At 44.6% G+C, this 12,067-nt stretch overlaps 1 protein-coding gene across 1 annotated transcript in view; it reads right to left on the bottom strand.

Annotated features, from left to right (window-relative positions):
• cux2b (cut-like homeobox 2b) overlaps positions 1–12,067 on the bottom strand; it is a gene marked incomplete at its 3' end in the record, with an annotated part of 161,918 nt that overhangs the window by 14,992 nt on the left and 134,859 nt on the right. The window contains exons 8-17 of the mRNA XM_080500185.1: positions 11,985–12,051; positions 9,117–9,165; positions 8,323–8,412; positions 5,990–6,181; positions 5,849–5,907; positions 5,701–5,749; positions 5,289–5,388; positions 3,859–4,488; positions 2,168–2,269; positions 1,150–1,982 (exon numbers count right to left, since the gene is read on the bottom strand). Of these exons, the coding sequence (XP_080356311.1) occupies positions 1,150–1,982; positions 2,168–2,269; positions 3,859–4,488; positions 5,289–5,388; positions 5,701–5,749; positions 5,849–5,907; positions 5,990–6,181; positions 8,323–8,412; positions 9,117–9,165; positions 11,985–12,051 (2,171 nt within the window). The remainder of the gene's footprint in view (positions 1–1,149; positions 1,983–2,167; positions 2,270–3,858; positions 4,489–5,288; positions 5,389–5,700; positions 5,750–5,848; positions 5,908–5,989; positions 6,182–8,322; positions 8,413–9,116; positions 9,166–11,984; positions 12,052–12,067) is intronic.

The raw sequence follows: 12,067 nt of genomic DNA, 5'->3' as shown, positions 1-12,067 counted from the left end.
CGACAGTGAACAAGAGATGTTTTGCCAAAGCAGTAGAGAAAAATACCAGACAGTTTGACGTATAATGAGAAATGTAGAGACATTTTCTTTCAATTCTATAAATTCAATCAGCAGCACTTGTAACAATGTTTAACACAACTATTCAATTATGTGTTTTCTGAAAGTCACCATTATTAGTTCGGAAGAAAGAAAACGAAATGGAGATCAAATACAACATCTGCATTTCACCTAATAAAGGGTGAAGGTCAGCAGAGTTTATATATTGTCAACACACTGTTAGTCTCACAGTTAGTCTAATAGTTTTTCATTGTCGTACAGTGTCAGACCAATTAAAATAGCACCATAATGCCTCTACATTTACACTCTAAAGTTTTTCTTTGCTGTGACCCAGACTATACATTTTTAAAAGTCTGTTTCCAAATCTGAACTAAAAATTTGTTAGCAGTTCTATTCTTTCTGAGAATTTTACAATGTTCGTTGTGGTTTAGTGGCCGGATTGGAGCCTTTTGTGGGCGGGTTTTGGCCCGCAGGCCTTATGTTTGAGCCGGCTGCTCTAAATTCACAGTCAGAGCAAACACTGTTTTCTTCACACCAAGTAGCATAACTTGAAATCCCTGATTTCCTCTACTTTTAAAATAGTAAATAGCTGCAGATCCAAAGGAAAGTAATGAAATATGTTTACCGGTCCCAGTTAAAAGTATAGAATAAATCCTTGCAAACAATAATCATGGTTTAATACCTATTTTGTGTACATTACATCATTGCATTAAGTCAATCAAGTCTCCCTAAACCGTGAACTCGTAACGTACTTTATATTGATTTGTTTAATTTCAACAGTTCTCGATAACAATTAGGAATTTGTGAATTCAAAAAAGATTAAAACCTGTGTGTGCAGCCTGAGATTAGAGTTCATTTCATTCTCAACACATAGGCGTTACTTAAACGTTAAAGAGTCATTTATTTAAAATGTCGTGTCTGGTAAAGTGAAAGAAGGAGGGACACAGACCAGAGGGCGGTAGATCCCTCCCTCTTCCTTGGCAAGCAGCAGCCTGGTCGTTCATGTGTTCATCTGTCTTATCTCTGGCTGTTATAAAAGATTCTGGTATTTCAGGGTGGTTTGTTTTGCAGAATGAAAGAGCAACGTCTGACCTTTTCACCAAAGATCCTCTGACAGATGCCGTTCTTCGCCAGCTTCTCTTTCACCTGCCTCGTCAGCTCGATGGTGTCCACCTCCCGGTACATGTACATCTCGTACTGCTCTGGCGTCAGTGGTGGCACAGTGGGCTTCAGGGCGCGGGGGATGTACGCAGGGTAGTAGGAGAGGCGTCCCGGCACGGGGCCCGGAGACTCGCCACTCACCGAGGTGTCCGACTCCACCTTCACCTCCACCGGCCGGCCCAGGCCCAGCTCGTCCTCGGCGGCCGAGGCCTCTTCGCTATTGGGGAGGCCTTCGCCGTTGTCCAGACGGGGCCACGGCCGGTGCAGTGCGGACGGCCCAGAGGAGGAGGAAGACAGTGAGGGCGAAACTGAATTGAAGGGCTGGGAGCTCCCTCCGAGCCCCAGAGGTCCCCGTTCCTGAGACCAGTGCTGATCGAAATAGGTACCCGCCTCGCCGATCTCAGACTTGACTTTGCGGATGATGTTCTGGACAAAGGCGGCGGGCGACAGGACGCTGAGAGGAGTCTGGGGGCTGCTGATGGAGCTGGCCATGCAGACGCTGACGCAGCCCCCTTCCTCCTGTTTGATGGAGATGGGTAGAGGCAGACCCCTGGAGCGCTCAGGCGGCCCCAGACGTTCCACCTGAACCCCCGAGCTGGCTGTCGAGGCCCGCCCACAAACCTCCATCTCCATCAGGGCCTGCTGCTGGGCTTCCATCTCCCGCCTGGCCTGCTCCAGGATGGTTTTGATGGTTTCGTCAGAGTTGCTCCCGGCACCGTTACTGCTCCTCCCCGATGAGCTGTTTAGAGATGACTTCCCGTCCCCTGAAGAAGAAAGACCCACTTCTTGACACTGGTGCTCACACAAATCACCTTTGAAATTCAGACCAATTAGAGTAGTGATCAAAATAAATAATAAAAATCATTGTCAATAAATAAAAGAATTTAAAAAAAAACCCCAATCAATAGGGCTTTTAACTCTGAGTTATGACTTGCAGTTTGATCCTCACCTCCCCTCTGGGACTGGATCTCCTTCTTGGCCTGCTCTAGGATACTCCTAATGGCGTCGTCTGACCCAGTTTCAGGAGTTCGGATGCGTGGAGTGATGCTCCCTGCCACAGAGGGTAACAGAAAGAGATAGAGACAGGGAGAGAGAGAGAGAGAGAGAGAGAGAGAGGAGGGGGGTGAGTGGGATGGTTGATCAGAGAGCAGTTCCAAGGCTTTGCTTTTGACTGCTAGATCAATGGCTGCCTTTGAGCGCGTGCTGTCTGAGGTTGCAGTATACGGGAAGCTCAACTTTCAAAAGCTGTGAATCTAGGGAGAAAACAAAGTTTAAAAGTAACACTATAAACAGAGGAAGCCATGAAGAAGTCAAGGAAAAGGCCCAAATACATTAGAAGATTTAAACACTCACTGGTCCAGGAGCACGCCACCAAAACAAGATGGCACGTGTACATGGAGTTGCTGCAATAGCTGTCAATACCTTAAACATTAAAGCTTATTTCTAACAACTCAAGTGTTATCTTAGTTGCTTTTCAAAAAAGATCATCAAAACGCTTATATGAAGCAACCAATTTTCTGAATGGAAACAACATTGTGGAGATTTGAACTTGACCTGGATTGAAATAAAATATTTCAACATGTGTACATAGTATATAGGACTGACTGCTGCTGCACAAAGAAATGATGCTTCCTTGTGGGCGAACCCGAAGATTAGCCGGAAATAAGCATCGACGTTAATGAAACTGTTACACAAAAGTTGTCAACGTTACAAGCGAGTTTTATCAACATCTCTTTGCCTAATTGTATCATGAAGCTGCTCTCTGCAACAAATCATCTCCCTCCATCTCACCTCGTCCTCCTTCACTCCATTCATGAATGTGATCTAAGGTCTTCCTCTTCTCCTCCTGCACTGCAGCTCCATCCCCAACTTCCCATATCCAACACAAGCGGAGAATCCCTCCTCAGCACGTGTCCAAGCCGTCTGGCCTGTCAAGCTTCGCCTCTTAACTGCTCAAACTGAACTGTCCCTCTGACCTCTTCATCTTTAATCCCACTCTGGTCACTCCCAATGAAAATCTCAGCAGCTTCCTCTCTTGCTTTCTCCAATTCAGACTGTCCAGAGAAAGACCGTGGGGGGGGGGGGGGGGGGCTATGGCACCCCCATGAAGAGTCACGCTTCTCATCTAATCCGACCTGGCAAGCCACCAAGCAAATTGTCAAAATGTCATGAAAACTGATTGTTGGATTTGTGAAAATATGATCATTTTCATCACATATACTCTCTGACACAACAAAGAAAAACGTCAGAATTTAAATGTAAAGGTTATGATACCACTCTTTTACCAGTCCAGCCCACTCAAGATGAAATTGGGCTTTATGGAGCTCCTCAATTAGAATGAGTCCGCAACGTAGTCATTGAACTACTAAGTTTTAAGCGTTGACATAAAAAGTGTAGGCAGCGGGAAAAACATTTTTAACCAAAGATACATTTTTGGGTCCTTTAACAAAAAGTTTTGGAATCCATGTTTTACCCAATGCAGCTTCCCAAGGCATCCTGCAAATCTTCAAACAATTTAATCTAAGACACAGCGGATTAGGAAAAATAATATAATTAAGTGACTTTTTGCTGCATGTGCTCTCATTATTCTGAGATTTAAAGGTGTTAAAGTTTGTGCTTCCTGTGTTGTGGTGCGCTCACCTCTCTGGCGGACCTGGATGGTCCTGAGTGCCAGGATGTTCTGCTCATCAGAGAGGAACTGCTTCATCTTGATGAACGGTTCTTTGCCTTTCACAGTCAGCTTCCTCCAGGGTTTGGGTCTTGCCAGGATCTCGCTGACCGAGCCCTGCGAGAGGCCCAGGACGTAGTGGCCAAACACTCGCTGCCCGATGTTATGCTTCAGCAGCTGCTCCTTCACCTGGAAGGCGATTTCCGCCGTGTCCAGCTGGTCGTCGTCTCCTGCTGTCGAGCTTCCGCTTTCGGACTGGTCACTGGGCAGGCCGGCCTCAACGCTGCTCGCCCCCGCTGAGCCCTGAGAGGCCGACATGAGGGCAACTTTGGCTGCATAGAGAGCGGTGGGGAAAGCCATGAGGCTGTCCTTTTTGAAGTGAGGGGACAGGAGCTGCTTGTGGAGGATGTGGTCTCCTGACAGCCGGTCCCCGGAACACGGCGACATCGAGAAAGGACGAGGGAGGTCATGGCTGGAGGAGGACCCGTCCATGGTGGGGGGGCCGGGGCTGGGAGATGCATGACTGTCCGCCTGAGAGGAGGATGAATGGGACCCGGGCGGCCTCCCTGACTCCCGACCTGCATCTTCAGATTGATCATCACCTGCTGACCACAACACGAGTCAGGAATTTAAAGACTCACCTAAAGTACTGACCACTCAAAGTAATAGCAATAATTCCCTGGGTTGAAAAGTTGGATTATTTCATGACATAAACATCATGTTTTCTGCTCTCGCTTCCTTACAGTAACAGTTTCTGTGAGCTTGAAAAGCCCTTGGACCAATAACGTGTTTAAGTGCTTGAAAAGGACAGATGTCTCTTGGAAAACCACGACTGCTTCCCGGGAAGCTTATTGCTCCTAGTAGGTGTAATTAAGGTCAACTCTGAGTAGGATGGGTCCCATGCAGAGGAATTATCTCCTCAAGGGGATCAATAAAGTAACTTAAGGGTTTTTAGCCCACCTCCTCAACCCCAACAAAGAGATTCACTCCTCACCCTCTGACCTGTTCAACCTCAGCGACCCCACTAGGAGTAGAACACTGTGACTGACACAGCTTGAGGGCTACAGAGGCACGACACGTCCCACCATGCTGAGGTGGCAATCCCACTGGGACTGGGCCTGGTCCCACTGGGACTGGGCCTGGTCCCACTGGGACTGGGCCTGGTCCCACAGGAGATACGTTACCCTAACCCAGAGACAGTGAAGAGGAAGTATAACTACGTCCTCCAGTTAGATTTCGGATCAGAAATGTACCTCAGAGAGAAGAAAATGATTATAGTTCCAGTAAATGCCAAGATATAAGTAAAGTATGCAGAGTTTTGAAGAAGATAAAAAAAAACCACTGTCTCTCAAAACTATGTAAATCTTGAGTTGCTGATACAAAAATGATTTTTGTTTTTTACCGTTGCTGTGCAATATTCGGGTTTTATCCACCAGGTACTTGTGAGATGGAAGAAAGGCCTCTTTATCCAGCAGAAGAGCTTCTGCAGCCTTGGAAGATTCCTGCCAACACACACACACACACACACACACACACACACACACACACACACACACACACACACACACACACACACACACACACACACACACACACACACACACACACACACAAGTGGTTAGTTTTTGATTAATCAATTACAGTGGCTGTCAATATCTTTATCATGGATGATAAATGGGTGAGGCATTCTATGGCAGCGCCGTATTTCTTCTTCCTTGACATCAGGAAAACATTAGGGAGGAAAGCAAAGGTCCACTCTGGTAAATGAAAGACTGGTTTGAAAGTGCTGTGTTGAACAATAAAATGGTGAATACCTGGGACGAGCTGCCATTTGCTGAAGCCAGCTTCATCACCTTGAGGATACTGTGGTCGGAAACAATGCACGCAGACACAAGTTATCATTTGTATTCATGCAAAAACAAAAATGTATCAGCAGTGCATTGCAACAACACCAAACATCACCTGAGCTCAGTTTTAATCTCTTCGTAGTCCACCTGGGATTGCAGTTTAGCTTCTAATCTCTGAAAAGGCACAACAGGAAAATGTTTCACTGAGTATTAATAATCAACTACGTTTCATCTCTGAAGTGTTGGACCTGCTCACCTCAATAGCTTCTGTTTTATAGGCCAGCTGGCGCTCCAGCTCCAGGATCTGATTGGCTGAGGTTTCTTGGACTTCTTGCAGTGTGAACTGGAGCCGCTGAACATTTTCTAGAAGGCGGAGAATTTCACGGTCTTTAGCCACCATGGCGGCCTCCAGCTGGGGGGCCAGCACGTCGGCTTTCTCCTTCTTCTCCTGACAGGGTGAGATGAACACAAGGTGTAAAGGTGAAGGAGAGGTGACGGAGAGTGATAGAGGAATGAAGTCAGCCAGTGAATCAAGGTTACAGCTAATGCTGCTCTTTAATGAATTCATAAGGCAGACCAACGGTGTATAATTTTCATATTCAAGGCGATCTGACATGTCTCTGTTGGAAGCATCACAATAGGAAAAAAGGACCTGTATGGAAAAATACATGCAATGATCACCATCTGTACATTTCATAAAAGAACTTGATTATTATTTAAGATGAGGGAAGCATAATACACCCGGTGCGTCGATTGTTTCCATCTCTTATGGTCGATTACGGATACTGATACACGCACATATATATATCCACTTTAATATGAGTGAACATCAAGTGTCTCCTGAAGAGGATCGAACAGCTCATTACACATGTTTTTATGGTGATGGCCCGTTGGCAGACACAGACATGAAATGTACTGAAATATACACACACACTGAGCAAAGCAAGGAAATCTCTTGTGTTGAAAACGATTTGCAATTCTTAGTACATTTTCTATCAAACACAACTGTAAAATTCATCCAGCTGAAAAAGTTCTATTGAAAACAAGTCTTGTTTTATCTGAATCATTGTTCACTTCGAGCCAACACTGACATTTGAGGGGAGGATGCACTCAATGGACTAATGATACTAATCGGCACACATGTTTTAAAAATACTCACAGCACAGGAGACAAATTACACTCAAAAAATACTTTTTTTGTGCCCCATAACTGTTGAAAACTGGTGAATAGTTTAATACTGCAAATTCTTTCAATAGTTTCTCCACTATTAAGTAAAGTAAAAATGTAAAATTTGTATTGTGAGTTCAAACAGGAGAAGCTTCTTATGATTTTTGGTTAGGATGTATAATGGGATTTGTAATTATCTATGAAAAATATCAAGTTACAACATAATTATACCAATTAATTTAGTAGTACAGGAAAATTATGTAAATAATAATAGGAATAGGAAAATATTAAAGATCATACGACTGCATAAGGAAGTAAATGTTACTTAAGAGTGAGAGAAGAAATATCAAATGACCCCAAATTCATCAGTTTGCATAGATCTTTAACTTGTTCAAAGTATAAAACATTTCTAAAAAATCAGAATCATGAAAATAATTAAATTCATCTTCTTTTTGATAAGACATCCCAAAGTGTCCTTCCATTTGTAACACCACACACACACACACACACACACACACACACACACACGCACACACACACACACACACACACACACACACACACACACACACACACACACACACACACACACACACACACACACACGTCTGTCTTACATAAAGTAACCATTTTTGATAAATGGGCTAATAATTGTCACATTATAAGATATCACTGTCTGGCCTCACAGAGCTGGCTGTGATTGGCTCCAGTTACACTGAACAGGATATCAGCAGTATAGAAGATGTATGGATGGAAGATATTCTTGTTATGCAATAAAGAATGCAGAGCAAAACTGTACTGTTTTTAAATGTTTAGAATTTGAAACATCTGGTCTTTATATGTAATAATAATAATAATAATAATCACTTTGATTTATATAGTGCTTTTGTTGAGGTGACTGAAAACAGCAGTGGCGGTGATCTACATAGTAGCCACAGCTGCCCTGGGGCTGCTGACAGAGGCCTCTCCGACCACCACCAACAACCACCACAACATTCATTCCCATTCATACGAGGCAATGTGGGTAAAGTGCCTTGCCCAAAGACACAATGACAATGACTTGGATTTGGAACGCCAACCCCTCGGTCACTGGACGAGCCGCTCTACCACTGAGCCAGTCACCTCTGCAGGTAACACTTTGGCACTGAGACTTTTAGGATCATTTGAAGTTTTGTCAGTTTCACTCAATAAATTGTTTAAAAAAGTGTTTAATGATGATTGTGTGTTTCTTCTCAATAAATAAACACATCATGCAAGGAAAAAGTATCACTTTTGATGGTTCACTCTTGTTAAGTCTTGAAATGTTAAGTATTATCCATCAATTGCATCATTTCATACTTCTGCTTGAAAGTGGCCACCCCCCCCCCCCCAAAAAAAAAAAACCCTGGACACATTATAGACCTGATCTGCGATGATTCTTACCCTGCTGGTGCCCTCCGCTGGGTGGCAGCTCCCCATGGTGGCTAACTGCTCCTTTAGCCTCTCCACTTCCCTCTGAGCCATTTCCGCTCTCTGCACACAGACACCGCATCGCAGCATTACACTTTTCATACAGCAGCCACATCAATTGGCTAATGAGATGATCAAGGTGAGGACATATACATAAATCAAAAGGAGGCGGACGCTCTTGCCCAGAAAGTGGAGTGCAAAGCTGAGCGGGGGCCCAAGCAGACCAAGTGTGAAGCCGCCGGTTTATTCTGCTGAGGGGGCCGTTCAGTGAGCCCACTCTATTCCCCAAACTGTTTACCTGCTCTGTCACACCCGGCCTGCTAATTAATGATTCATTTTGAGAACATTTATCTAGGAGCTGCTGGCAGAGAGCAGCGGAGGGAGAAAAAGAGCGCGAGAGGGAAAAGCATGAGGGGAGAAGTAGAAGAAGAGAAAGAAAGAAAACAGAAAAGAAGAGGTATCACCAGGATGGGAAGCAATCAAGGCAATGCGATAACTAAGAAGCTGGGCGTTTGGCGCTCCAGCATCCATCGTGCTCGGCAGTCTCCCAGTCTCTGCTGAGTGGAGCCGTGGAGCCGTGCTGCCACAGTGCGCCACCGACGGGGGCTCAGGTTTACACTCACTAATCACACACCCAGGGGAGGGAGGCAAGGAGTGGGGGGGGGGGGCGCTCGCAGGACGGAGCATGTCTAATTAAAGCCGAGGCTTGATTACAGGAGTGATTACCTTAACGAAGGAGCATCTCAATCAGAGAAGACTGTACTCACCTGGTTTGCTTCCTCGAGATTCGCCATGATGACGTCGACCTCCTCTGCCCTGGATCACACAGACACACAAAGAACGGCAGGATTACTGAGGAGACGCTCGCACTTTCTGGTAAACAACAGAACATGTAAAAAATAACCCCAAAACAAAAAGCCAAAGTATCTGTTAACAGCACAATCCTTCAAAAAGAAAGCCATCGTGCGACAGTTCATTGCTTTACGTAGCTTTGCAGAGAATGAGCTGCACTAACTAGGATGTTGATCTGGTTCTGAGCTTGGCAGATGCTAAACAACTTCTCCAATAAGTCAGGAGTCAGCAGGTGAGTTTGTGTCATGTACTGAAGAATTAGCAGAAATTAACAAATTGATCATTAATCAGAAAACATACAGCAGCATACGTATGTCGCGATTAGCTTGATGCTAACTTAACATGGAAGGCAATTCTCCTCACAGCTTGAAAGCGAGCGGCACGCAAATAATGGCATCTTTATACTATAATTTAACCCATTTGATCTGGATGTTCAGGTACATTTATTTACATATACAAGTTTACCACATAGTTGAATAAATAACACGAGAAACTTGACATAAACACAACAGTCGTCGAAGCCGCGAACATCCATACTCTTGAAACTGTCACTATTACTGATTTGTATCGTACGAACTTGGCATCCGAAGTCCTGGTTGGCCCAACATTCGCACACGGTTGCCATAAATGTACAAACCGTGCCAGGGCCTGAATGAAGTCACTAGTATTAATTCCCACAGTGTCACCCCGGTGCTCACTGGAGGAATATGTCACTAGATCGTACAAGAAGTGAAATTCTTTTCCTCAATATTTATATATTTATAAATCAAATTAACTATTCAACCACACTGTATTTAAACTCCCCAAAAGCCTCATTCGTGACGCCACAAATACCTTCACTATTCGCCCACATCGTCTGTTAGGATACTGAGAGCAACAAAATGCTTGTGTAGTAGGTCTCCAAAGGATTAATGTATTAAACTTCATTATAGAATAGAATAGAATAGAATAGAATAGAATAGAATAGAATAGATACAATCAAAATAAACTAAAATACAAGAACCAATCTAGAGCGGAGCAGAGTTGAGTTGACAAGAACAGACTAAATTATAGAGCAAATTAGAAGAAAATGTACATGTATGTCTATATGAATATGAATAATATGAAATGAATAAATGTAAGTATTGGCGGAGCTTACACAGTAATAGTCTAGTGAAGAAATGAAATGGACTAGAATGAAAAAAAAGTCTGACTTGAAATAATCAAACCCTGAGTGCATGACAGCCGGCAGAATAGAAGGACACAAACACACGGAGCAGCAGTGAGTCTGAGCTGCTTCCTCAAAACTCCTGAGATTGAACTCCATGAATCTAACAATCAGACCCGTCTAATTTAAAACAGAAGCTCAGCAGGATTATTCATGAGGTTTGTTTGAAGTTCAACAGTTTCATTTCTGCTCACATGGGACCTGATTTTCAAAAGGTAGATGAAGATGAATTAACAAGGATGCTGTGATTGATTTAAATATGCACATAGGTTGCTTAAAACATGGTCGCTTTATTTTTCTAACCCGAAAGAAGAAAAACATTCAAAGAGCGCCTTTTTTAATCAACATTTACCAAACTACACTCAGTCAAGCCTTTGTTATCTTTCATGTCTTGTGACTATCTGCTCCTTTGTCTCACATCAAGCTGCACAATTACCCAAAATATTAAGAATCCAATACAATCATTGTGCTACAATGACTCAAGAAGGCAGAGTACAATCCTCCGATTCGTCTCCGGCGAGACGTGGAATCAGTCAGCCGGTGTCTGAAACTCGGCCCATTCTTTGCATTAATGATGACCAGTGCCGCGCGGCGCGGCGCGGCGCGGCCCGGGTTACCCGGCGTCTCGCTCCACCCCGGGTCCTATCAATAGGGGCCAGGATAGATGGCGCCCCACTGACAGCAAACACTAACAGGTGTCAGCTCCACGTTTAATGAACTTGTGCAGTACGGAAAATGTTTTGTATTGATTACCTGCTCAGCTACTCAAGCCGAAGCAGACAAATAGTCTTTCTTATCAACATTGAGGAAACAGTCAGTGAGAGTAATAGAGGCTGGCCGGTGGTGGGAGGCTCGGGGGGGTCAGGGAGGGACAACTGCAGCTGGAGCTTCGGGGTCACAACGTGAGGAATGTGACCAGTATCTTGCACACACGCGCACACACACACACACACACACACACACACACACACACACGCTGTCAAACCACAGCAAAAAGGTAAGGCCAAACTGAAAATGTGTCCAATCCAACAAAATGGATGGCAGTGGGTCTAGAAACATCAGTTCAATTGCGCCATGGATTAAGCCTGGGAGAAATCCATTAGCAGCGGCTGAATGTGCTCTGGAGCACAAGCCAAACAAAGGAGTGTTTACTTTGAATGTCTATCGACATCCTTCATACAAGCTCAGATTCATTTCAGGCGTGCGGTGGATACATTGCGCTCAAAGACCAGGACAAGGTAGAGTGTTTTCTGAAGCAATCTTTAAATGGAGCAATTCTTCTTGAGGGCTGTCAAGGCCCAGCTGCCAGCGAAGGCAAACACAGACCTCTCTCATCGACCTGCATTAGTGGCTGAGTCACTCTCACTCTCCCGCCTTTTACAATGGCATTCCTCCGCTCCATGCTGGACATGAGTTTATGCAGGAGGAACGAGAGCGGCTGGAGACGAGGAAACCGTGATGTTGGCAGCAGCATGGAGGGACGGAGGGGATGCAGGAGGAGGAAAGCGGACAGTTGTAACAAAGTTTCTCAGGACTACATGGTGGAGGAAACACAGAAGATGAGGTGGATTCTTACTTGTGGGTCATCTCCTGGTTGTATTTACACCGCAGGTCCAGCAGCTCTGTCTGTGCAGTATTCAAAGCTGGTGAAACGGCAGA

Source organism: Blennius ocellaris (assembly GCF_963422515.1).
Source record: "Blennius ocellaris genome assembly, chromosome: 7".
Taxonomy (NCBI): Eukaryota; Metazoa; Chordata; class Actinopteri; order Blenniiformes; family Blenniidae; genus Blennius; species Blennius ocellaris.
This window is presented reverse-complemented; position numbering and strand designations above follow the sequence as displayed.